This window comes from Rana temporaria, chromosome 5, assembly GCF_905171775.1.
Source record: "Rana temporaria chromosome 5, aRanTem1.1, whole genome shotgun sequence".
Classification (NCBI taxonomy): domain Eukaryota; kingdom Metazoa; phylum Chordata; class Amphibia; order Anura; family Ranidae; genus Rana; species Rana temporaria.
In genome coordinates, this window is record NC_053493.1 from 111,897,049 (window position 1) to 111,923,206 (window position 26,158).

The 26,158-nt window shown below is 42.4% G+C and overlaps 1 protein-coding gene across 2 annotated transcripts in view; it reads left to right on the forward strand.

Annotated features, from left to right (window-relative positions):
- RARB (retinoic acid receptor beta) overlaps positions 1 to 26,158 on the forward strand; it is a 696,217-nt gene that overhangs the window by 591,286 nt on the left and 78,773 nt on the right. For both annotated transcript variants that reach the window (XM_040353005.1, XM_040353006.1), the window contains one exon: positions 12,017 to 12,177. In XM_040353005.1, coding sequence (XP_040208939.1) covers positions 12,017 to 12,177 — 161 coding nt within the window. The remainder of the gene's footprint in view (positions 1 to 12,016; positions 12,178 to 26,158) is intronic.

Sequence of the window (26,158 nt, forward strand, 5' to 3'; positions counted from 1 at the left end):
CATTCAGTGACGCGGCGCGCCGAGGGGCAGGGCCGAGTGATACAGTGAGCCGCTATGGCCGCTCGCTGTATACATATTTCTGAGGGTCCTATCTTTCCCTCTCTTCCCCTCCTTGTCTGTAAGGGGAGGCAGCGCCACTACCCCCATTCTCCAATTTGTTTAGTACTGGAATCTGGACGTTTTCCAGAAAGTCAGTAAGGACCTGCGTCTCATAGAGGGAATAGGAGAATACAAGTGTGAGTAGTAGTCAACAAATGCCTGCATAATGCCCTCCCCATCCCTTATCAAAGTGCCATCTAAGGCCTCGTACAGACGGACGGACTGTCCGCTGAAAACGGTCCACCGGACCGTTTTCAGCGTACATGTCTGCCCGGATATTTCTGTCTGATGGTTGTAAACACCATCCGAAAGAAATCCACGCGTACACGATATGCGGGGACGTGGCCGCGCCGTCGCCGCGATGATGACGCGGCAATGTGCGCGGCCCTGGAAGTTCAAAGCTTCCACGCATGCGTCTAATCACTTCGACGCATGCGAGGGATGGCAGTCGATCGGACATGTCAGGTGAGTCAGCGACTGAACATGTCCTACGGACAGGCTTCCAGCGGACATGTTTCTTAGTATGCTAAGAAAAATTTGTCCGCTGGAAAACGGTCGACTGGACAAATGTCCGCTGGAAACCTGTCCGGTCGGCCGTACACACGGCCGAACATGTCTGCTGAAACTGGTCAGCGGACCAGTTTCAGCAGACATGTTCGGTCGTGTGTACGGGGCCTAAGGAGTAAATGCAGGGGACCACTGTGTTCGGCCTGAAGACTGCAGTAAGCAGGGCCAATTTTTTTCCACTGCTGCCTAGTTTTTTTTACATAACACAACCCTGCTGCACCTTTGTTTACTGAATTGTGTGATGCCCATTGTAATATTCATAGCAGGGTGCTTATGAGGCTTTAAAAAACACTTCTTAAACGCCATTTAAACACAGGATGCATGTGTGAACGAGCTCTAAGAGGGGCTGAGCAATCAAGGCAGCATGTTTGTGGACAGCAAAAGTGAATATTAACAGTATAGACAAAAATATTCATGTCATCTATTGTCTTGAATGTGAAATCTGGAAGTGACATGGGATACAGATTCTTTGAATAAAGCAAATGGTGGCCGAACAACAGAAGTACGGGTCTGTGTTCTCAGATATAAAGTTAAATTTGTTCAGTAACGTACTGTATTTAGACAGTGGCCTACAAATGTTGTCACCTCCACTAACTGAGTTATTCAGCCAGGTACTCTGCCCAGGCACACTTTTCAGTGAACACTGTTGAAAGACTGGGGTTGTAAAGAATTCTGGCCTCAGACATGGACTTACATTCATTTCTGAGTCAAATCTTACCTGAATAGTAAGTAACTAATCCTGGTTCTGATCCTGGTTTCCAGCACACATAAGCCAGCCACACATGGACCGACATTTGGCTGGTTTAGCAGGGACCAATACAATTTTGATCCATGTATGGGCACCCTGGTTGTACAGAAATTGATTTATCAGTAATTGTGATCATTATTTTCTGACAGCGGGGAAGGCTCCCCGCCATGTGAACACAATAGCACAGCGGGAGTAATTCCCCCATCCACCTCAAATGTGTATATTGTATGGCCTGCCTTAGTTTACCTACTGCCTTCAGCAAACAAGAAGAGACACGGTGCTTTAGAATTAAAAAGTAGAAAAATCGTGAAGGGAGTCCTAGAATTCAAGCAACAATTCTCTAAGGTTATTTACATTTCTCCTTGCCATACCAGGGGCAGTGGACTCTTGATAGGTGTTTCTTGATGAAGGGTCGTGGACATAGTACTACCATGGGCACAGAAGGGCAGTTGGCCAAGCAACAGAAACGTTTGGCTCAGCTGAACATGCCCATGTCCATGAAATGGGGAGAGGAAAGGAGATAAGCAGTGATGGCATACCCTGCCAGTACCGCTTATCTTAGGAGAGAATGAAAGGAAATGGGTCAGTCTGATAGTTCAGGGTCATTAAGTCCACCGGATTATCATTGGCTTTCTATTTCATTACTCACATTCCTCTTTTTTTAATAATGTTAACAGACAAAAGTCTAGTAGGTTTAGACTACTTCATTAGCCTGGGTTGATGACCCTTTAATAGGCCATATGTACTACCTTCTTTTGATATTAACATTTTGATGATGATCTGTTGTACCTTTGATGAAAGTGATGTCTGAGAAACAGAATGAGCCCTGGCTGTTGAGTTGTAGCCACAGACTCTGAAATGACTGACTGTCCCTGGGGACAAAATCACTCAGTCTCGTAGAATGTGGTGACATTTAAGAAAGAAACACAGAAGAAAATGTCATGCTTAAAAAATTAGGTTCAAACATGCCGGCTTCTGATTTATTTTTATTACAGTCGGGCTGGGAATAGTGATGGATTATCAGTCTTGGAAATGTTTGGTGCATTTTTCACTTTTTTTGTTTTAATCAGAATAATCTAATTTTCTGTAGTATTGAGTGTGTGTAAAAGCAAGGCTGGTGAGGCCAGATGGATGGTTTTTACTTACAAATCTCAGCAATAATCTGATGAAGCCAGCAGGAATGTAACAGATTTACCCCGGCGCGCTCTTTTATTAAAACTATTTGCAAGTGTGCAAAAGGGAACTGAAATATGGCAGTTTATGCAAAAAATAAACATTTATCTTATCTAACACAGTACAGTAAATCAAAATAATTAAGTAGCTGCTGCTTTGGTATATCCAGTGGAATCAGCATAATGACATATATAAAAATATGCATTCACAATATGAATATATATATATATATATATATATATATATATATATATATATATATATATATATATATATATCTTTGCATCAAATATAACTAGTTGATTAGCTAGAAAAACTGGCAGAAACATAGAAATCAATAGGTGTGGGAACATAATTGAGATGTAAACGTAGACACACTTTTGGCTGAGCCTGGGAGAAAAATTAATTGTAACAGCCATTAATATTTACAGTAGCAGTCTGATTTTGATGATTTATGTCCACCATTAATTGGTTCCACAAGGTCATCATTATGCATGGCCTCTGAAATGTATAGTGTTTAAAAGTAGTATTTAAAGGCAGAACTGCTAGCAGTGGTCTTTCATATTGCTTGCTAGGGTGGCAACTATATTCAGGTTTACCCAGTCAAACCTTTAAAGATGAAGTAAAGTGGTGTTTATTTTTTAGTTCTTTTTTTTTTAACCTGCAAAAGTAAAGGCATAATGTACTAGTATGCATCGCAATTGAAGCCCTGGTGACTGGTGGGAGCTGGTGGTCACAGCACAGGGCTCTGAAGAAACTGCACAAGTGGATGTTCCTTCAGAGTGCATGTGCCGATGACGTCATCAACTGCATATACAGTAAATAACTCCTAAATGGTGCACATTTAGGAGATATTTACAGTACCTATAGGTAGGCCTTATTATAGGATTACCTATAGGTACAAACAATATATGGAAGTTTACTTCCTCTTTCATTTTAAACAATACTGGACACTTAACAAACTTTTTTGTGTTTTGATGAAATTATATATTTTGAGCACTTTTGGAAGCGGGTCTCTCAAGAATTTACCTTCTTCAGTCTCCTGTCAATTTGTCCAGAGTTTACCCTACATCACAGGTGTCAAACACAAGGCCCGCGGGCCGAATCCGGCCCTCCAGGCCATTTCATGTGGCCCTCGCACCCCTACTTTCTGCTTTCAAGCAATGCATCCAACTTCTTCCCAGCAGCAGCATAAGGAAAGGGGGGTGCACTGTGATGTAAGGGAGAGTGGGGGACTCTGATGGTGGGGAACTTCTGATGGTGGGGTGGCTCTTGACATGGGATGTGCTGGACATCTAATCTTACAGATACAACCGGCCCTTTTGAGAACAATCATAATGCTGTTGCGGCCCACGATGAAATTGAGTTTTACATCCCTGCCCTACATGTTAAAAACAGTTGTGTGTTTGCATTTGATTCAGTTGCTGTTGCACTGACTTTTCCTGACAGCCAATAAAGATATTTCAAAGAGCAGACATGTGTTCACTGTCAGGGAGCCACCTTTCCAAGATTTATCTTTTGATGATCATAGAATGAGTTGCCAAATCAATTGAACATATATAACCAGTGTGTTTGTTTTTAGGTCTTGATCTCTCAACCGTGATTTACTGTGTCATTGAACACCTACAGAGTTCATTGCACATTGGTGTTTAGTGCGTTCCTGGTTTTATTTGCGACAGGGTGCTACCCTATTGCCTCATATAAAGTAATGTTTGTACTGAGGTGGGTCATTGTGCCCTTTTTCCCCCAGCTATGGTTCACCTAACTCTACAAGCAAGTCCAGTTCAGTTCCAACTGTCAAAGTCAATTTTAGTTTTAGCTAGTACGTTTTTTCTTTGTGATAGCAGTAATTACACACTCGTAGATGTACAAGTATACATAAAGTAGGACTTAGACAGAAAGTTGGACTTGTGTGAACGCAAGAACGTTACCAATGATCTCTTAAAATCTGGACTAATGGTTGACCCTTGATCATGGCTGTTTATGCCCAAATTACAAGCTATCTTTGGTCACAGCATACACTTTTAATCATATATTAGCATTGTAATAGCAAAACAAACAGTAGTTATTTTGCAGAGCCAATATAATCTTACTTGTGAATCTCCTTTTCATGTTGGGAATGCTGCCTATATGCTGGCCAATCTCTTTCCGCAACTTCCCAGATTTCCTGCATGCTTTGCAGATTTTCCTTTGCTTTTTTCAACTTCTAAGGACTATATATCCCATGGTACCTTGCTGATGTGATTCCTATACTGACTGCCTCCTGAAACTCTTCCTCTCAGCACCTCTGCAGTTCCGAAGGCAGGCTCTGTGAAATCTGAAATCTCACAGGGCATAGTGACTACAACTCAAAGTAGTAAGGGCTCATTTACATGAGCTTTGCCTGCTGAAGAGCAATCTGTGGTGAAAGGCTTTTCAGAGGGCATTTGACACTTGAGGAGGGTGTTATTTTGCCTCCCCACTGCCTGTTTTAACCCCTAAAAAGCTGTACCATAATTACTATTGGATGCAATGGTCCCATTCAGGTGAACACACCTGCTAAATATGACGGGTGGCTAATTTTTGCTGTGCCACAAGTACGTTTTAAAACTTTGAGCTTGTTCAGAATAATTGGAATAGGCTAAACATAATTGAAATTCAATGTGGAAATTAATATAGGATTTTAAATTTAGATTTTTTTTTGATTTATTGGAAAGGAAAAAAGTTTTGACAATATAGTATTCCCTGGAAAGTATAACAATATAAAGACATTAAAGAAATGTATATTTTGCAGTTATGGTTGAGTTCAGATATCAGTATTGCAAAATCAGTATTTAATCTAAACATAAGTAATAATATACAAACTAATGGCAAAGACATGCTGGTAGGTTAATTGGCTTCTGTCTAAATTGACCCTAGTATATGAATGTGAGTTAGGGACCTTAGATTGTAAGCTCCTTGAGGGTAGGGACCGATGTGAATGTACAATGTATATGTAAAGCGCTGCGTAAATTGACGGCGCTATATAAGTACCTAAATATTAATAATACTGGGCCAGATCCTCAAACGAATTACGCCGGCGTATCTATGGATACGCAGCGTAATTTCAAAGTTCCTGCGTCGTATCTCTGTTTTGTATCCACAAAACAAGATACGACGGAATCTGGGCTCGATCCGACAGGCGTACCTCTTGGTACGCCGTCGGATCGTAGGTGCATATTTACGCTGGCTAGGTGGCGTTTCCGTCGAGTATGCAAATTAGCTAGATACGGCGATCCACGAACGTACGTCCGGCCGGCGCATTTTTTTACGTCGTTTGCGTTCGGCTTTTTCCGGCGTATAGTTACCCCTGCTATATGAGGCGTATCCTATGTTTAAGTATGGCCGTCGTTCCCGCGTCAAATTTTGAAAATGTTACGTCGTTTGTGTAAGTCGTTCGCGAATAGGGATTTTCGTAGAATGACGTCACCGTTGTAAGCATTGGCTTGTTCCGGTTTAATTTCGAGCATGCGCACTGGGATACCTCCACGGACGTCATTTACGTAGGGTCACAACGTATTAACATAAAACACGCCCCCATCACATAGATTTGAATTGCGCGCCCTTACGCCGGGAGAATTACGCTACACCGCCGTAACTTTAGAGGCAAATGCTTTGTGAATACAGCATTTGCCTCTCAAAGTTGCGGCGGCGTAGCGTTACTAGGATATGCTACGCCTGCATAAAAATACGATCCGCTACGTGGATCTGGCCCAATATGTCTAAATACACTGAAAGGTGAAAGAACAGATGATCAGAGTTTGAGACAAGTAGCAGTTGTCTGGAAGTATTGAACACAATGTATGGAAATGTTTGTTTTGTGATATGCTTGGGAGTTTTGGATTTTCAGATCCGGTTTTACAGAAAAGGATTTGCAAGGAAAGTGGTAGCCGCAGCAGACAAGCAGAAAAGTGATTCCCGGGTGAATCATTTCCTCGTATCTGGGAGTCCTTGGCAGCCGTTCATAAGATTGTCCTAAATAATGTGTGTACGAGAAAGGCAGCAGAGAGCTATTGAGCTAAGTAGTTTCAGGGAAGCTGTCAGTTGGCTAATAAGGCTACGCTCTAATCCCAAAAGCCAACATCCTTACTGTGATAGTGATATTAATGTATGGGAAATTAGAGTTAAATGTAATGAAAATCACCTAAACTGTGGCTTCATAGTTCATTAAAACCTTCGATCCTGTTGTGTGTGGGGGATGCCAGCATTTCAAAATATCTTGGTCAAACTGTAAACGACTTAATTATCATCTTTTAGAGTCCACAAATCTGGGCCAATAATCACATATTTGTAAATGCTTGGCATAGTAAAATTGCATATCCTAAACATAAAGGAACATAACTATGGGCACATTTAAAGTAGTATTAAACCCTCATTTGTTCCTCCTAGATCAATGTTTATATCAGAACTTTCAGTGTTTTAATATCTAATTTTGGTTCAAAATGATTTTTTTACCTTGTTAGAAATTACAGCTGCGGTACAGTCTCTGTGCCACTTCCTGTTGGGGAGCGGGCACTGCTTACATCACATGTGCAAGTGCCAATTGCAGGGAAACCAGATGTCAGTCTAACAGTCTAACGCTATTACCTTTTATTTCACCCCCCCTCCCTTTAGAATGTAAGCTCTACGAGCAATACCTTCTGTATTGAATTGTACTGTAATTGTGCTGTCCTCCCTCTACATTGTAAAGCGATGCGTAAACTGTTGGTGCCATATAAATCGTGAATAATAATAACAGCCGGAAGGCGAGAGTGCTGTTTCAAGATGAGGCTGTCTCTGTCTGTGGCTCTTTACAAACACGGGAGTGTGAATGTAAACCTCAGACATTAAATAGGAACAAAGCATATCCCTCTATAGTGTGTACTTCTTTAAATCCTGAGCACTAAAGGTAATTTCTGCCCGCTGCCTCCTTCCTCCTCCTATAAGCAAGATGTAATTTCTGACAAGTTTTCCTGACACCAAGGTAAAAATGGAGACAGGGGAGGGAGCTCCAGCTGATTGACAGCCTTAGCTCTGTTCCTGTGTTCTGTGTGAAGGGGGGTGTCTCTTTCTTCCAATCGGCTTTTAGAGCTCTCCTGACTGGTGTAACGTAAGCACCCTAAAGCCTCATACACACGATCAGATTTTCCGCGGACCAATTGTAGGACTTTTGTCAACAAACACAAAACTACGTGTTTTTTCAGCTCTTTAGTGCCACCCTTTGGGCAACTTCTGCTAATGTTGTGTTATGGTGAGCATTGCTTCCGAGCATGCGTGTTTGTACTTTTGGAGTTTTGTCCGTAGGACTTCTGTATACACAACCGGATAATCCGACAAGACACATTTGTTGGCGGTAACAGCCTGTCATCACACAGTTCTCAACGGAAAATCCGATCGTGTGTACGGACCTTAAAGTGGGGGTTCACCCTAAAAAAACTATAGACTGTTATATCCAGCATACTGCTGACATTAACAGTATGCTGGATTTTTTATTTTTTCGGTCTGTACTTACGTTTTTCCGTCGTTTTCACCGGCTTCCGGGTTCTCGCTCCCCCGGGGAGTAGGCGTTCCTAAGCTCTGCATAGATGATTGACGTGCGCGTCATAGCCTTCCGAAAATATCCGAGTGGGACTCGGCACTTTACGGCGCCTGCGCAGTCAGCTCTACACGGCAGGCGCAGGCGCCGTAAAGAGCCGAGTCCCCGTCGGATATTTTCGGAAGGCGATGACGCGCACGTCAATCATCTATGCAGAGCTCCCCATCGGGGAAAAGGAGCGACACGCCCACTCCCCGCAAGGAAGAAGACCCAGAAGTACGGCTGAAGACAGGTAAGTGTACACATAAAAAAAAAATGACAACGCTACAAGCCTTTATTAAGGCTAGAGATAGGTTAGCCAAAAAGTTAATTTTAGGGTGAACCCCCACTTTAAGACAGGAGGTGTGTTGCAGTTACAGAACATCCCCCCTCTTCTCATCTCCATAACATAGAGAGAGGGGTTCCGGAGTTGAACTTGGCAGAGTTGATAACACTGCTTGAAATTTCAGTGCAGCACAGTCAGAGATTATAGGAAGCTCACTGGATTTCAGTATTAATTAACAGGTTTTTATTTTTTTTGCACCTTCAGAACACCTTCAATTATATATTTATCAGACCAGAATGGAGCAATAAAGAGAAGTTGACATACACGTTACTATTTATTTAGCTTTACTTACTTTGCATGATAATGAACTCTCAAAGCTGGAAGTCATATTCGAGGAGACCCTGAGGTCTCACAGTCAAATCCTTGTCAGTTGCATTACCTTACATTGGTAACACTTGCTGTCTCCTCAGGGAGTGCATTACAATATCGTCAAATAGCTGAGCCTTTTTTGCAATTCTATTAAAAAGATTAATACACCTTCACACTATCAGCTTGAGGTCAAGCAATTGACAGGACAGCAACTGTGAGACTTAAAGGGTCACTAAAGGAAAAAAAAATGTTTTGCTGAAATGACTGTTTACAGGGTATAGAGACATAAAAGTTAACTGATTCCTTTTAAAAATGATTAAAAATAAATTAAATTCTATCATATAATGTGCCTGTAGTTTCACTTTCGGTTTTAACCTGGTTTAATGTTTCTGTGAAGTAAAGAGACCCACAGAACAAAAACAAACAAATCCAGGGCAGTGTTTTGTTTTTAAAATGAATCTGATTGGTTCTGAGGAGTTTTAGACACACAGCTCAGACCACAGTGAGAAGCTCCCATGAGTTTTTTCATAAGGAGCCAGACAAGCAGGAAGTGTGGAGATCACAGCAGAATTACAGCTACTTCAAAGCAAAAACGAGCAATGAGAACATGAAACAAGTACTGCAGTAAGGTAAAGGAAGCTATTTAGCTAAAAAAAAAAAATTCCTTTAGTGACCCTTTAAGGCCAGCCATATATGGTGCAAATGTCTTTCCTGCAACCACAGAGGAAGTCATGATTTTTGTTAGCAACCATACCAGCCACTAGCAATCATCGTATTTAAAATCCAGCAAGCTGGTTGTACCCAAGATAATCTATCGATCAACTTAGTACATTAAGCCTACCCAAACATGGTTCGAATCTCGGCTGAACCAGCCAAGATTCGAACAGTGTATGGCCTCATTAAATCACACTTAACCTTGAATTTCAGGTTCAATAATTATCCTGAGACAGAGAAAGTAAAGCTGAATTGATTGCTTTATGGAAAATAATTCATAAACTATCCTTAAGTGCCGGTTCACACTACAGCGACTTGGGATCCGACTTGTGTCGCCCCCAAGTCGCGCAACATGAGAAGTTCCATTGAAGTGAATGAGAGCCGGCTTAATGTACACTACTGAAGTCGCTCCAAATTCAGAAAAGATTCCTGTACTACTTTAAGGCAACTTGTACCCATTGATTTTAATGGAAGTTGCCTCCAAAGTCGGATCTCTGTCTTAACTGAAGCAACTTCACAGGAAGAGAAAATTGTTTTCTCAGTCAAACCCCTCCCTCCCACAGAGCTGATTATTGTTTGATAAACTGAAGTCGTCTCGCAAAGTCACACTGGAGGTCGTGTTGCCCATGTGTAAACCGGCACTAACAGTTTTATTTATTTAAAAATTAATATTTAAATGTTTGTGTTGACCTATTTCTAAAAGTAATTAGATGAATTGGTAACCTAAAACCTAGCATCCTTAAAATGTATCTAAAGTCATTTATCCCTGCTGGGAGATTCACAGATGTGAATTTGTCCTGATGGCTATCATATTAGGAGGTAATTTCTCTCACTTTCAAGAGATTACCTCTCACATTCAGTGTCTTGGTGGGACAAAGATGGCAAAAAAATTGCAGACGGATTGCCTACTCTAACCAAGATGGAAAAAATGGCCTTGTTAATAACTGAAATATCTTTATATGTAGCACAGAAATTCTGATATTTCACATTGTTAGCCGCATATTGTTGCAGGTTAATAAACATTTTAGGATAAAAAAAAAAAAAACTTACCAGTGACCATTAGCCATTTTCTTTAGTGAAAGTATATACTATAAATCAGTAGTATCACCCGCACATATGCTGTTTATGCTTAAAGCGGAGGTCCGCCGATTTTTTTCAGCAGCTACAAATACTGCAGCTGCTATCTTTTAAAATAAGGACACTTACATGTCCAGGGCACCTGCAATCAACCCATCTCTCGGCCGCCATTTTTGGTATGGGAATCAGGAAGTGAAGCCTTGCGGCTTCACTTCCTGGTTCCCTAATGCGCATGCCTGAGTCGTGCTGATCGATCCGAATAGTCCCTGCTGTCTTCTAGGACCCGTGTGTATCCCAGAAGGCAGTGGGGGGGGGGGGGGGAAAGTGGCGTAGATACCCGCAGATAATGAGGCTATCTATGCCCAGAAGTGGGTGCAAATACCTGTATTAGACAGGTATCTGCTCGCCCCTGAAAGGTGCCAAATATGACACCGGAGCGGAAGTTACATTTTTGGGTGGAACTCCGATTTAACAGGTTCTTGTAAGGATTCCTGAACAGAATGTCTTTTTTTTTTCTTATATATTTTTTTCTCTTGTTTAAGCCATGCTGTTAATACCTACTCATATGAAGGGTACATGGAACCCTTTTTCCTTTTGTATTATTTGCAAAAACGTAATAAGTTGTTTATGCAAAAAAAAACTAAAATTAGTAGGGTTTTGGAAAATGTTTCACTTATGTAATTTTTAGGTTAAATGTGTTTACTTGTTTCTTAAATTTTGAGAAAGTGGCCTCGAATTTAGTGGAATAGGCTGTCCACACATATGACAGTCACATGATTTGGACATTCTCATTCTGACTTGAAGACAACCTCATGTCTATATTCTCCAAGCAGGACCATCAGCTGACTGTTCTGGGGAAGCCAAGCAGTCAGTTAAACAAATCTATACTGACTGCTAGTGTCCCTCCTTCCCAATGCGTTGTCAGAGGAATCTTTCAGTCCCATTTTCTTCCTTGTTAGGGACTATTGGCAAAACTACACATTCCTCTAAATTGTGTGTCCTCATGTTACAAGTGCCAACCAAAACATGGCAACTATGTTGTATGGTGGTTGGCTTGGTAGAGTCTAAATGTGTGATAATGTTTCCTTTTAATTTACACACTTAGGAGTTTTTGTCTATTATTTTCATCTTTAGTAATAGTGATGAACGAGTATAAGCTTCAGGTTAGGATTACCACCTCCTGTAGACCTCACAGATATAATTTCAAATCTTGGCACAGAAAAATGTTAACCTTCTTCCCTCATTTGTTGCTCATGTTAGTGTGCACAGTTACTACGATTTTCTATGTATCTACTTCAAAATTTATACAATACACAGAGTAAACAGCCTTGCTCACGCACACTCGGGCTCAGTTGTAGGGAGTTTTTGAGCTCAGTAGCCAGTGTCTGAAGTTTCTTCATCTCTTCTTCAGCAGTCAGAAATGACAGAAACAAAAAGAAGAAAGAACCATTGAAACAGGAGTGCATAGAGAACTACGAAATGACAGCCGAGCTCGATGACCTGACAGAGAAAATCAAAAAAGCGCATCAAGAAACCTTCCCCTCCCTATGTCAGCTTGGGAAATACACTACGGTAGGTTTTACCTGCTAATGATTTGGAACTGCTGCACATAAGACACTGTTCTCACATGTTGAATTACATTTTCTTTCATCTACCGCTAGTCATGATTTATAAATGTGATGGTAAAATTCCTGTTACTTGTTCTCCAGGAAGAAGATGAAGAAGATGTGCACCAGAGTTTCCTCTCATTTATACTCTGTGCATATATTCTGCCCAAATCACTGCTAATTATTAACCTAGGTTCGTTGGATGATATTCCTCCTTAGTTAAGACCCCTATAGTTTACGACAGAGGGCAAAAATCTGTGCAATCCAACAAAATAATCCAAAAAATTATTCTAAACACAGGTATGCTGGATTTAATATAGTCATATGCAAGTTGATCTGATTGTTTATGTTGGGTAGACCTTTGGTATTAATGTAAATAAAAGGAACCGCTGCTCGAGGGGGAAGTATCAAGCCTAGATGGAACCTCTCTGAGTGCCAGCCCCGGCCTGCCTCCGTGGTAAACTTGAAGAAACAAAGAAAAAACAGCGGCACATACAGAGGTACCCATAGCCCTTTTATTGATCACTTTGATAACACCAAGGACACCAACATAGAGTCACGTAGACACACTTCACACATTTTTCCTGTGCTTAATCATTACCAATGAATTATTACGTAATGATTAAGCACAGGATGAATGTGTGAAACGCGTGAAACATGACTCTATTTTGGTGTCCTTGGTGTTAATACAGTGATCAATAAAAGGGCAATCGGTACCTCTGGATGTGCAGCCATTTTTTCTCTGTTTCTTCTTTGGTATTAATGTAGATGACCTTTAAATAGTGTTGATGATAATGGTAAGTCTGAACACAGGTATGCTAGATATAGCCACTTAAGCCCCGGACCAATATGCTGCCTAAAGACCCAAGGTGTTTTTACAGTTCGGGACTGCGTCGCTTTAACAGACAATTGCGCGGTCGTGCGACGTGGCTCCCAAACAAAATTGGCGTCCTTTTTTCCCCACAAATAGAGCTTTCTTTTGGTGGTATTTGATCACATCTGCGGTTTTTAGTTTTTGCGCTATAAACAAAAATAAAGCGACAATTTTGAAAAAAATGCAATATTTTTTACTTTTTGCTATAATAAATATCCCCCAAAAACATATATATAAAAAAAAAAATTCTCAGTTTAGGCCGATACGTATTCTTCTACCTATTTTTGGTAAAAAAAATCGCAATAATCGTTTATCGGTTGGTTTGCGCAAAATTTATAGCGTTTACAAAATAGGGGATAGTTTTATTGCATTTTTTTTTTTTTTTACTACTAATGGCGGCAATCAGCGATTTTTTTCGTGACTGCGACATTATGGCGGACACTTCGGACAATTTTGACACATTTTTGGGACCATTGTCATTTTCACAGCAAAAAATGCATTTAAATTGCATTCTTTATTGTGAAAATGACAGTTGCAGTTTGGGAGTTAAACACAGGGGGCGCTGTAACATTTAGTGTTCACTTGGTGTGTGTTTACAACTTATGGGGGGTGTGGCTGTAGGACTGACATCATCGATCGAGTCTCCCTAATAAAAGGGATCACTCGATCGATGCGCCGCCACAGTAAAGCACGGGAAGCCGTGTTTACACACGGCTCTCCCCGTTCTTCAGCTCCGGGGAGCGATCGCGACGGAGCGGCTATAAACGAATAGCCGCGCCGTCGTCCCGGATCGCTCCCCGAGGCTTACCGACCTCCGCATGTACCGGGTGGGGGGGTCCCGATCGGACCCCCGACCCACGTCAAGCAGAGGACGTACGGGTACGTGCATGTGCCTGTCCGTGCCATTCTGCTGACGTATATTTACATGAGGAGGTCGGCAAGTGGTTAATAAAGTCATACACAAGTTGGTCTGATTGCTCATGTTGAAGCAAGATTCAATACGTTTTGGTTGACACTCAGCTGAGTTGAGAGCTCTGCAGATCTCTAGTGGTACCATTCTTTTGATGAGAATATGTTTTCTGTACACATATACAGGTGAAACTCGAAAAATTTGAATATCGTGCAAATGTTCATTTATTTCACTAATGCAGCTTAAAAGGTGAAACTAATATATGAGATGGACTCATTACATGCAAAGCAAGATAGTTCAAGCCGTGATTTGTCATAATTGTGATGATTATGGCTTACAGCTCATGAAAACCCCAAATCCACAATCTCAGACAATTTAAATATTACATGCAAGCAATAAAACAAGGATTGTACATAGAACAATATCGGACCTCTGAAAAGTATAAGCATGCATATGTACTCAGTACTTGGTTTGGGCCCCTTTTGCACAAATTAATGCCTCAGTGTAGCGTGGCATTTACGACAGAGGGCAGAGCCTGTGGTACTGCTGAGGTGTTATGGAAGACCAGGATGTTTCAATAGCGGCCTTTAGCTCTTCTGCATTGTTTGAGCTCTCATCTTTCTCTTGGCAATGCCCCATAGATTCTCTATGGGGTTCAGGTCAGGTAAGTTTGCTGGCCAATCAAGCACAGTAATCCCACGTTTATTGATCCAGGTTTTGGTGCTTTTGGCAGTGTGGGCAGGTGCCAAGTCCTGCTGGAAAATGAAGTCAGCATCCCCATAGAGCTCGTCTGCGGTAGAAAGCATGAAGTGCTCCAAAATCTCCTGGTAGACGGCTGCGTTGAGCCTGGACTTAATGAAGCACAGTGGAAAAACACCAGCAGATGACATGGCTCCCCAAATCAACACATACTGTGGAAACTTCACACTGGACTTCAAGCATCTTGCATTGTGTGCCTCTCCATTCTTCCTCCATACTCTGGGTCCTTGGTTTCCAAATGAGATGCAAAATTTGCTCTTGTCAGAAAAGAGGACTTTGGACCACTGAGCAACAGACCAGGTGTGTTTTTCCTTAGCCCGGGTAAGATGCTTCTGATGTTGTTTATTGTTCAGGAGTGAACATTTTAAGCCCATGTCCAGCATCCGTCTGTGTGTGGTGGCTCTTGATGCTCTGACTCTAGCCTCAGTCCACTCCTTGTAAAATGGTCACTTTTGAATGGTCTTTTCCTGACAATCCTCTCTAGGCTGCGCTCATCCCTGCTGTTTGTGCACCTTTTTCTTTATACACTTTTCCCTTCCACATAACTTTCTATTAATGTGCTTTGATACAGCACTTTGGGAACATCCAACTTCTTTTGCAATTACCTTTTAAAGGTTTCCCTCCTTATGGAGGGTATCAATGATGGTTTTCTGCACAACTGTCAGGTCAGCAGTCTTTCCCATGATTATGATTCCTACTGAACCATTGAGACCATTTAAAGGCTCAGGAACCCTTTGCATGTGTTATGGCTTAATTAGCTGATTAGAGTGGGACACTTTGAGCCTAGAATATTGCACCCTTTCACAATATTCAAATTTTCTGAGATTGTGGATTTGGGGTTTTCATGAGCTGTAAGCCATAATCATCACAATTGTGACAAATCACAGCTTGAACTATCTTGCTTTGCATGTAATAAGCCTATCGCATATATTAGTTTCACCTTTTAAGTTGCATTAGTGAAATAAATGAACTTTTGCACGGTATTCAAATTTTTGGAGTTTCACCTGTATAGTAATGTTCTACAAACTATATCATGCAATAACATTTTTCAGTGTATTGCATTAAGTTCTTGCATAAAAAGATGCTTGTTCAAATTCAAGACCTGACTGCTCTTTCAGTTCTGCAAGTGATAATTAGCTGAGGCTAGGCAGTAATATTTGAGCCTATGAAACTCAGGTGCTAAGAGAAGGGTTTGCTTTATTTCACTCCTTGGTTATATTTTGAGTGCACACCTTGAGCACTAAATGCAAGGCCATTTTTTTAATGAAATATGATAGCAAAGTCAGTGCGGAGGCAAGAGACAACAGGAGTAATTTCTTACCCAAATTATCACAAAAGTAGACACACAGCTATTTCATATTAACCTGTCTCGTATTTATGTACCAATTTTGTATGTATTTGCTTTTTCTTTGCCTGAAATCCTAGACAGCAAACTATGGCAGTTATTCAAAGGCCTGCAACAGCATTACCACTGTAGATAAGACAGATTTTAACTTCAAACGTGCACAGTTATGAAGTGGTCAGAGGCAGGTTTTATGGGCCAGATTCAGGTAGAGCGGCGTATGTTTAAGCGGGCGTAGCGCAGCTCATATGCCCTACGCCAACGTAAAATAGAGAGGCAAGTACAGTATTCACAAAGCACTTGCTCCCTAAGTTACGTCGGCGTAGTGTAAATGGGCCGGTGTAAGCCCACCTAATTCAAAGTAGCAAGGCAGTGGGCGTGTAGTATTAAAATGAAGCGTGACCCCATGTGAATGCACGGCCGAACGAACGGCGCATGCGCACGCATGCTCAGAATCATGTCGCAAATACTCCCTAAGAAACGTCGGCTCAATGCTTTCGACGTGAACGTAACCTACGCCCAGCCCCATTCACGTACAACTTACTTAAACGACGTAAAATCAGACGGCAGTTCCGACGTCCATACCCTAAACGACTTAAACCAGCTTTTTGGTGGTTTAACTTTACGCCGGAAAAACGCCTTACGTAAACGATGTCGATTACAGCGACGGGCGCAAGTACGTTCGTGAATCGGCGTATCTAGCTCATTTACATATTCGATGCATAAATCAACGGAAGCGCCCCTTGCGGCCAGCGTAAATATGCACCCATACGACGGCGTAGGAGACTTACGTCGGTCGTATCTTGGCAAAATTCAGGCGTATCTCATTTAAAGAATCAGCGCATAGATACGACAGCGCACATTTGGACTTACGACGGCGTATCAGTAGATACGTCGGCGTAAGTCTTTGTGAATCCGGGCCAGAGTACTTTACTTTAAACCAGCAGAGGGAGGAATTAATAAATTAAGCTGCAACCTGATAGTAAATCTGTCTCATAATGTTTTACCTCTTCTGTTTGTCTTGCATCAGGACAAATTAATAAATGCCCTGCAATGTTTTTAACTGATGTCATGAAGTCCCAGCTGTTTCCTGCTGTTTTTGAACAAAGGATACAGCACAAGGATGGAGGACGTGGGTTGAGTTTAGCACTTGAGTTCGGATTAGCCCCAAGGCAACACATAGCCTTGGAATGCTCCTGAGTGGATGCATAGTATAATGTCATATAACAAAATAAAAAGTTTGGGATTTTGCTGATTTTAAATGAGTGTATACATTAGTGTCTTTTAAAAAAAAAATATCTACCAGGAGTTGAGCTTTAAACCTGCTGTCGTATATGTTAGTCATGGCTTCATCACATTTGAGCTGCCCGTAGACTATCGAATGTGTATGTCAATTTAACCAGCCTCTGATCATTAACAATGGGTAGCCCCTTTCTCACTTGTGCGATTTGGCCTGCAACTTGGGACTGCAAAGTCGCATGACAAGTTGTACCCTATGATTTCCAATGAGTACCGTTAATATCTGTGTGACTTCAAGTTGCAGCAAATTCAAAGTAGTTTCTGCACTACTTTGGTCCGACTTTGATGCGACTTGAGGTCCATAGACCTCAAAATTACACAGGCATTGCTTGAAGTCGTGTCAAAGTTGCGCAACTTTCAGATCGTACAAGTGTGAAAGGGGCCTTACTGTAAGGCCAATATTGTTGGCAGGTCTGATTATAGTTTTAAAGCATTGTCCTAAACCCTCCTTCCTTCCATCCTTCCAAATCTGGATAGTGTTTTCTGCACAATATATATCATAATTTACTAATCTAAGGTGTTGTATGTGTGTGTGTGTGTGTGTGTGTATATGTGTATCTATGTATGTATACATATATATATATATATATATATATATATATATATATATATATATTTATACATACACATTATCTCACAAAAGTGAGTAAACCCCTCACATTTTTGTAAATATTTTATTATGTCTTTTCATATGACAACACTGAAGAAATGACACTTTGCTACAATGTAAAGTAGTGTGTGTACAGCTTGTATATCAGTGTACATTTGCTATCCCCTCAAAATAACTCAACAAACAGCCATTAATGTCGAAACCGCTGGCAACAAAAGTGGGTACACCCCTAAGTGAAAATATCTAATTTGGGCCCAATTAGCCATTTTCCCTCTCTGGTGTCATGTGACCCATTAGTGTTACAAGGTTTCAGGTGTGAATGGGGAGCAGGTGTGTTAAATTTGATGTTATCGCTCTCACTCTCTCATACTGGTCACTGGAAGTTCAACATGGCACCTTATGGCAAAGAACTCTCTGAGGATCTAAAAAAAAATAATTGTTGCTCTATATAAAAATGGACTAGGCTATAAGAAAATTGCCAAGACCCTGAAACTGAGCTGCATCATGGTGGCCAAGACCATACAGTGGTTTAACAGGACAGGTCCTACTCAGAACAGGCCTCGACATGGTCGACCAAAGAAGTTGAGTGCACGTGTTCATGCATCATATCCAGAGGTTGTCTTTGGAAAACAGACATATGAGTGCTGCCAGCATTACTGCAGAGGTTGAAGGGGTGGGGGGGTCAGCCTGTCAGTGCTCAGACCATACGCCGCACACTGCATGGCCGTCATCCCAGAAGGAAGCCTCTTCTAAAGATGATGCACAAGAAAGCCTGCAAACAGTTTGCTGAAGACAAGCAGACTAAGGACATGGATTACTGGAACCGTCCTGTGGTCTGATGAGACCAAAACAAACTTATTTGGTTCAGATGGTGTCAAGCATGTGGGGCGGCAACCAGGTAAGAAGTACAAAGTCACGTGTGTCTTCCCTACAGTCAAGCATGGTGCTGGGAGTGTCATGGTCTGGGGCTGCATGAGTTCTGCTGGCACTGGGGAGCTACAGTTCATTGGGGGAACCATGAATGCCAACATGTACTGTGACTAAAGCAGAGCATGATCCCCCTCCCGCAGAGCAGTATTCCAACATAATAATGACCCCAAACAAGACGACCACTGCCTTGCTAAAGAAGCTGAGGGTAAAGGTCTGGCCAAGCCTGTCTCCAGACCTAAACCCTATTGAGCATCTGTGGGGCATCCTCAAATGGAAGGTGGAGGAGCGTAAGGTCTCTAACATCCACCAGCTCCGTGATGTCATCATGGAGGAGTGGAAGAGGACTTCAGTGGCATCCTGTGAAGCTCAGGTGAACTCCATGTCCAGGAGGGTTAAGGCAGTGCTGGAAAATAATGGTGGCCACACAAAATATTTACACAGTTGCCAGCTGTTTAGATATTAATGGTTGTGTGTTGAGTTATTTTGAGGGGACAGAAAATTTACACTGTTATACAAACTGTACACTCACTACTTTACACTGTAGCAAAGTGTCAATTCTTCACATGAAAAGATATAATAAAATGTTTACAAAAATGTGAGGGGTGTACTCACTTTTGTGAGATACTGTATATATGAGGTGTCACCCTTCTCCTGTTTTTGGAAATTCAAGATTTTCAATTTTTTTGGGCATACTGGATTGTGTGGTTTGATTTTGATTATGTAATGATGTACAACAAAAATGCCTGAAATAGAAAAAGCAGACCAGTGGGATGCAAAAACAGTACATTTACAGGATAGTCCGGCCAAAACATTATTTAGCTGAGTTTTTGCTGGTTTTGGCCATACACAAATCTGATTACATCTAGAAACTGCTTTATCTGAGGCCTCGTACACACGACCGTTTTCCTCGACAAAATCCATCAAGAAACTTGGTGGCAGAGCTTTTTTGCCGAGGAAAACGGTTGTGTGTATGTTTTTCGTCGAGAAAACTGTCGTGGTTCTCGATGAGAAAAAAATAGAACAATTTTTCTCGTCGAGTCTCAATTTCCTCATCGTGTTTCTCGTCGGGCTGGTTTACAACAAGAAACACATTCGTGTGTATGCTTAGAAACCCGCACATGCTCAGAATAAAGTATGAGAGGGGAGCGCACCTTCGGTAAAAGTAGCGTTTGTAATGGAGATAGCACATTTGTCACGCTGTAACAGACTGAAAAGTGCAAATTGTCTCTTACCAAACTTTTACTTAACACGCAGTAACATGAGAATTAGCAAAAGCAGCCCCAAGGGTTGTGCCAGTGGAATCGAACTTCCCCTTTATAGTGCTGTTGTACCTGTTGTACGTCACCGCGTTTGAGAACGACAAGATTTTGTCTTGACAGTGTGTACGCAAAGAAAGCTTGACAAGATTCTCGACAAGCCTGACAAGGAACTCGTCGAGGAAAACGATGTTTCTTTTACGACGAGTTTCTCGGTCGTGTGTACGAGGCCTCAGTAATGAAACATCTCTGGCATCAGAGACAGACTATTATATACATATAGCCCAAATTAAGGTTGGGCTATGTATTGAATAAAAAAGGAATAAACAAATGTAGACACACTGTAACAAATTAGTCCATATGTTGATATGAAATCTAGTGAATCCCACAGTGCACTTAAACATTCACCAGAATGGTGTGTGTATTTCAGAGAAGGCCTCCACCTCTAAAAAATGGCCACCTACCAACTTCTTATGACTTTTACAGGAAGTCTTTCCCACTTGTGGCTGTGAACCCAGCCAGGGCCTTGGTTCATTCAGGGGGATCACACTGCAACGCATCCAACACTCAGGAAGGACCCAATCATATAAGAACCACAAAAATAAATATGGCTTCCATAGTGTAAAATCTTTTACGTTTTAATATTATAACAAAAATGGTTACACTTACAAGAAGTGCCAAAACACGCATGTAATAGATAAGCCGGCCGGCTCAATACAGCAGCCTGTCCTTTCGGGACCTGTGCAAATGCGGTGAGGTCAGCACATCCTTCCTCCTTATGCGTTTTCTCCTCTTGAGGACTGCAATTTCAGTGATCTGATCGGTCGTCACAATATGTGTATTGTTTTAATTGTCCTCAATGTTTGATGTTTTTATTTTTTTAATATTATATTAATAAATTTACATATTTTTTGATATATCCGCCCTTTTCTGAGTTTACCTACTCATCCTGTACCGGAATAGTCTTCTCTGCCCGCTTTCTTCCCTGGGGTTCTTTTGGGTCCTCGGGGTCCCTCGAGTCCTTTTTTTTTATCTAACTAGATTTTGGATGATGGTACTGTTTTAAATTCAATATTATATAGTTTATTGAAGAGGCCACAATTAATTCCTTATGCGTTTTGTCACAAGTTGACGTCGTCCTGGGAAAACCCAGGACAGGAAGTGGCGGGGGAACTGAGCCTCTATACTCTAGGAGGGTTCTCTACCAGAATTATAATAAATTTCCTTGGTAGCACAGGTCCTCCTCTTTGCTTCATTGGTATCTAGTGTTGCTGTGTCACAACTAGACAAAGGGGTTCCCTCTATGCTGTAGTTTGGGGGGAATGATCACAGCATTAGGCTCCAGAGGCACATGCCACCACTACTGGGCTAGACTTCTGTTTATGCTGTTTGTGGGGCCTTCATTCATATTTTACTTTAGAGGCCCAATACATTTAGTAACCTTCCTCCTGCTTCTAATTATTTAGGCACCCTTTATTATCTAGACTAGATGAATACAAAAACATAACTGCAATTTTTAATTACTAACTTGTGACAGGGTCCTGACCTGCCAGTGTGCTGTTCCTAAACCATGTGTATTTGTACTAATGTTTGAGTGTGCGTGTGTCCTAGCTGTGATTGTGGTTTGGCACTATCACACACTCGCCCAAAGAATGACCTCCGTTAGGAAACACTACACCCTTCCAGCTCAAGCACTGAGCAATAGATGTCGAAGATAGAGTTTGCCATTCTCATTTTGCAAGCTATAATACTCTCTGGATTGTGCTCTGATACGTAAGCATGAGGTGTAATCAAGAATTTAAAAGCTTAAATTATTCAGGTAAAACGCTAGTGAAATGCCAGCACCGTGCTTGAGTTCCACTTCTTGCAATGCAGAACATTATTTTGTAAGGGTAATAATTTATTTAAATAGGAAAAAAAGTGTCCTTTGAAGACATGCAGGCAGTCTACAGATTTTAAATGAAGACACAGATGAGCCTGTGTAATGTAGACAATGACCGATCTTCTAGTCTTTCATTTATCATTGATAAGTGAGATTATTATATTTTCAAAGGAATGACATATTCCCGTGATTGCTAATTCTGAGAAAGCCATGCAAATATGACTGGAGGTGTGACAATAAGAAAAAATGCTGAGCGCAGGGAAACTTGCTTTGTGTGTTTTCGCAATGGTCGTTGCTTGCCCTTGCTTTTAGTCAAAACAATCAATATAGACATACTGTTAAATAACAGGAATTAATTCTGGGGCCAAGTAAGCAGTTTTCTCTTGGGACCTCTTTGTGTATTCCACATTGATGGTCTGATAAACCATGTAGTGAAGACAGACTCAAATGACTTTCTGATTTTAACTATCTGTATGACAAAGGTCAACGTTCCGCTGAATTATGTATTACAGCAAATATTTAGCAAGTACGCTTTGACATGTAATTGGTTGTCACAAGTATTTTTTAATGGTTGTATCTTTATTACCAGAAAGCCTTGACCAACTTTTTGGCAACTTTAGAGGTTACCAGGGGACACATGTAAATGAGAGTATTTGTGAATGGCGTCAAGCTTGTGGGGCCTGTTGAGCAGTCACTTAGCTATATTTAATAGAAAGTCAGAATGGCATCTAATTTTATATATACATATGCTAACTCCTAATTTTTTCCAGTTCCTAATAATGTTTATACTGTTGATAATCCATAAAAATATCAGTTTGTTAATGTGGTATGCTTGAATGCTTTTATTTCCCAGTTCTGCACTGATTTCCTAGATCTCCTAAATGGATATTTACTGTTCTAAGCAATGGTTTAAGTTTTTAAATAACTTTAAAGCTGAACTCCAGGCAAATTCAAAAATACAGCACGTATATAGATAAATTAATAATAAATACCTGAGTTTGACTTGATTGCGACCTCTAATCCCTACAGCATCACCCATATTGTAAGAGAGAGGGTCACCAATGCTCTTCTGCATGTACATGTGCTGACAAAGAACAACCTTGACCAGAGGAGAGAGCAGAGAGATTACAGAGTCTGTCTGTTACTGGACTTCTTTGCAGTCCAGTAACAGACTAAGAACAGGGAGATGACCCAGATGTGTTCAACTGCAGTGAAGAAAATCAGGTCACCAGGTTTTTTGCACTGTTGTCAGTGCTGGGACAAGGCCATTTGGTGCCCAGGACGAAGATGGCAAACTGCCCCCCCCCCCATTTTTAAGAAATAAGTATTGCCCCTTTACATATGACCCCACAAACAGTATTGCCCCTCTCCATATCCCTCTCCATATCCCCCACACAGTATTTACCCCTTTACATGACCCCTCCACACAGCACTGCCCCATTCCCCTGCTTCCCATCCTTCACAGTAGTTCCATATATTGTCCTCCCTTCACTCTCCTACCTTTCACAGAGCGGAGAACAGGAGGCGGGAGCCGTGGGACAATTCTAAACTGAAGGCACAGCAGCACTGGGTGGGGGAAACAGGAGCTGCAGGGTTGTCTTTTCATATTAGCGAACTGGTGATTGGCTGCTAGGATGACCTCCTAGCAGCCAATCACCTCCCGATTAACGTGACAGGCAGCTACCACCCTCCATGCAGTGCTGGTCCTGCCCCCAGTGCAGAATTGTACCGCCTCCTGCCGTCCGCTCCTCTCTACTCTGCTAATGATAGCGGAGGAGGCTGGGGACAAAAGCGGCGATTAAATGGCATGATCGCGGCGGTCCAGAAAGAGCAGCAGCTCGGGCCGGACGCGGACAGAGGGCCGCTATTTAGTGATGCCCGGCATAGGATAATGATACTCTTATGCCTGCTAACAACCCGCCCCCTCTCACACTCCACCCAGGGCACCCATCCCTCCCGCCCACCCCTTGTACTGGCTCTGACTGTTGTGCAGGGATGTGTAAATGGGTGAACAAAAATCCAAATTATTTGGTACATCAAATAGCTCCCTTATTATGAAGTACTTAGCTGTTTATCAGGAGTTTAGCTTTAAATGACATATACAGTTTTGAAAGTACATCCATTTTTGGGAGTCTGGCACCATACCTCTCAGTGCCAGACCAGTAGTGGCTTGCTGTTTGCAAAAATGTACGGTAACTGTTGTGTTCTGTGAATGTAAGCACCTTTATTTACCAAAGACTATTTACTGAATTTTAATGTCAAATTAATTTAATATAGTCCTAGCAGAACACTAAGATGATGTAAGTAGCAGGCTTGCTGGAGAGAGTTTTTATGAAATTAATGTGAACTGCCACATTAAAAAGAAATAAAATACAAAAGGAACAACATCAAGCCAAGCCCACTTTGGCATCACAGTTATATTATTGTGTGCACTAGGGCAGGTTTCAAGGTGACCTGTCTTAAAATTTTAGATAGCAACTAAAACATTAGCACTAAATATCATTTTAGCACTTGATTATTGTAGTTAGCTTTTATATGTTTACCTCTGTGTGAATGGAACAACTGGCAATCAAGGGTGTGGTCTGGCCATTGGAGTGTGAAGTCACATTTTGTGGCCAGCCCAGTTCAGACATGCTTGGGACTGAGGAAAAACTTGATACTATCTAGGACAGACCTGGGCAAACTACGGCCCGCGGGCCGTATACGGCCCGGCGGACCTTTTAATCCGGCCCCCGGGCAGTGTTGCCAACCGTCCGTAGAATTACGGACAGTACGTAAATAAAAGGCACTTTTTCCCTGTTCGTAAAAGTCCGTAATAAGGGAAATGTGCCCGTAAAAAGATCCGAATGTGGGCCGCAGCGCAGGCAGCGTCTAGTCCTCCTACATTATGCATAGCCTCGCCCTCTCTGACCGCCCAGCCCACCACCACCCGCCGCGCAGCCAATTATCAAAGCGCATTTTCGCGCTAACAACACTGCTGCCAGCCTATTCAAAAGAGCAGCGTGGGGAAACTGAGGAACATCGTAGAATGTGTGGACTCTGTGGAGAGCGGCACCGGCGGGATAGCACACAGCAGCAGATGTAGTGGACACACTGCAGACGCACCCCCACTGTGACGGAGTGGACTGAGTGAAGGCAGACAGAGACCGACCAGTGCGCCTGCCTGCCTGCTCTGCCCGCCCGACTGACTGTAGCAGTCGGCCAGCCGCCATGCTGGTGCCCGGACCTGGAGTGGACCCTGGTCTCCACTCTCTTCGTTGGAGTAGGACTCCTCGCGACGCCTGCTGCCTGCCCTCAGTGCCACTGCCCTGGCCTTGTCTGGTGAGTCCTCCTCAGTCCAGCAGCAGAGTGTGAAGTGCTATCCTACCTAGACATCATCAGTATGCTGTGTCCTCCTCCTGTGCCCCTTTCACCTCTCCACAGGTCAGATCTGTGGAGAGGTGAAAGGGGCACAGGAGGAAGACACAGCATACTGATGATGTGAACAAGTGATATGATAATTTATTTGCAGCCTCTGTGCCATGTCCCCAGCCTCTGTCCCCCTCCTGTGTCATGTCCCCCTCCTGTGTCATGTCCCCCTCCTGTGTCATGTCCCCAGCGTCTGTCCCCCTCCTGTGCCATGTCCCCAGCGTCTGTCCCCCTCCTGTGCCATGTCCCCAGCGTCTGTTCCCCTCCTGTGCCATGTCCCCAGCCTCTGTCCCCCTCCTGTGTCATGTCCCCAGCCTCTGTCCCCCTCCTGTGCCATGTCCCCAGCCTCTGTCCCCCTCCTGTGCCATGTCCCCAGCCTCTGTCCCCCTCCTGTGCCATGTCCCCAGCCTCTGTCCCCCTCCTGTGCCATGTCCCCAGCCTCTGTCCCCCTCCTGTGCCATGTCCCCAGCCTCTGTCCCCCTCCTGTGCCATGTCCCCAGCCTCTGTCCCCCTCCTGTGCCATGTCCCCAGCCTCTGTCCCCCTCCTGTGCCATGTCCCCAGCCTCTGTCCCCCTCCTGTGCCATGTCTATAACAAGTACTCGTACCAGTTGTCCAACAATGATATTTACTGCTTTTTATAAAGAAATACAATTTGATTTTATGCAGTATTGAGTT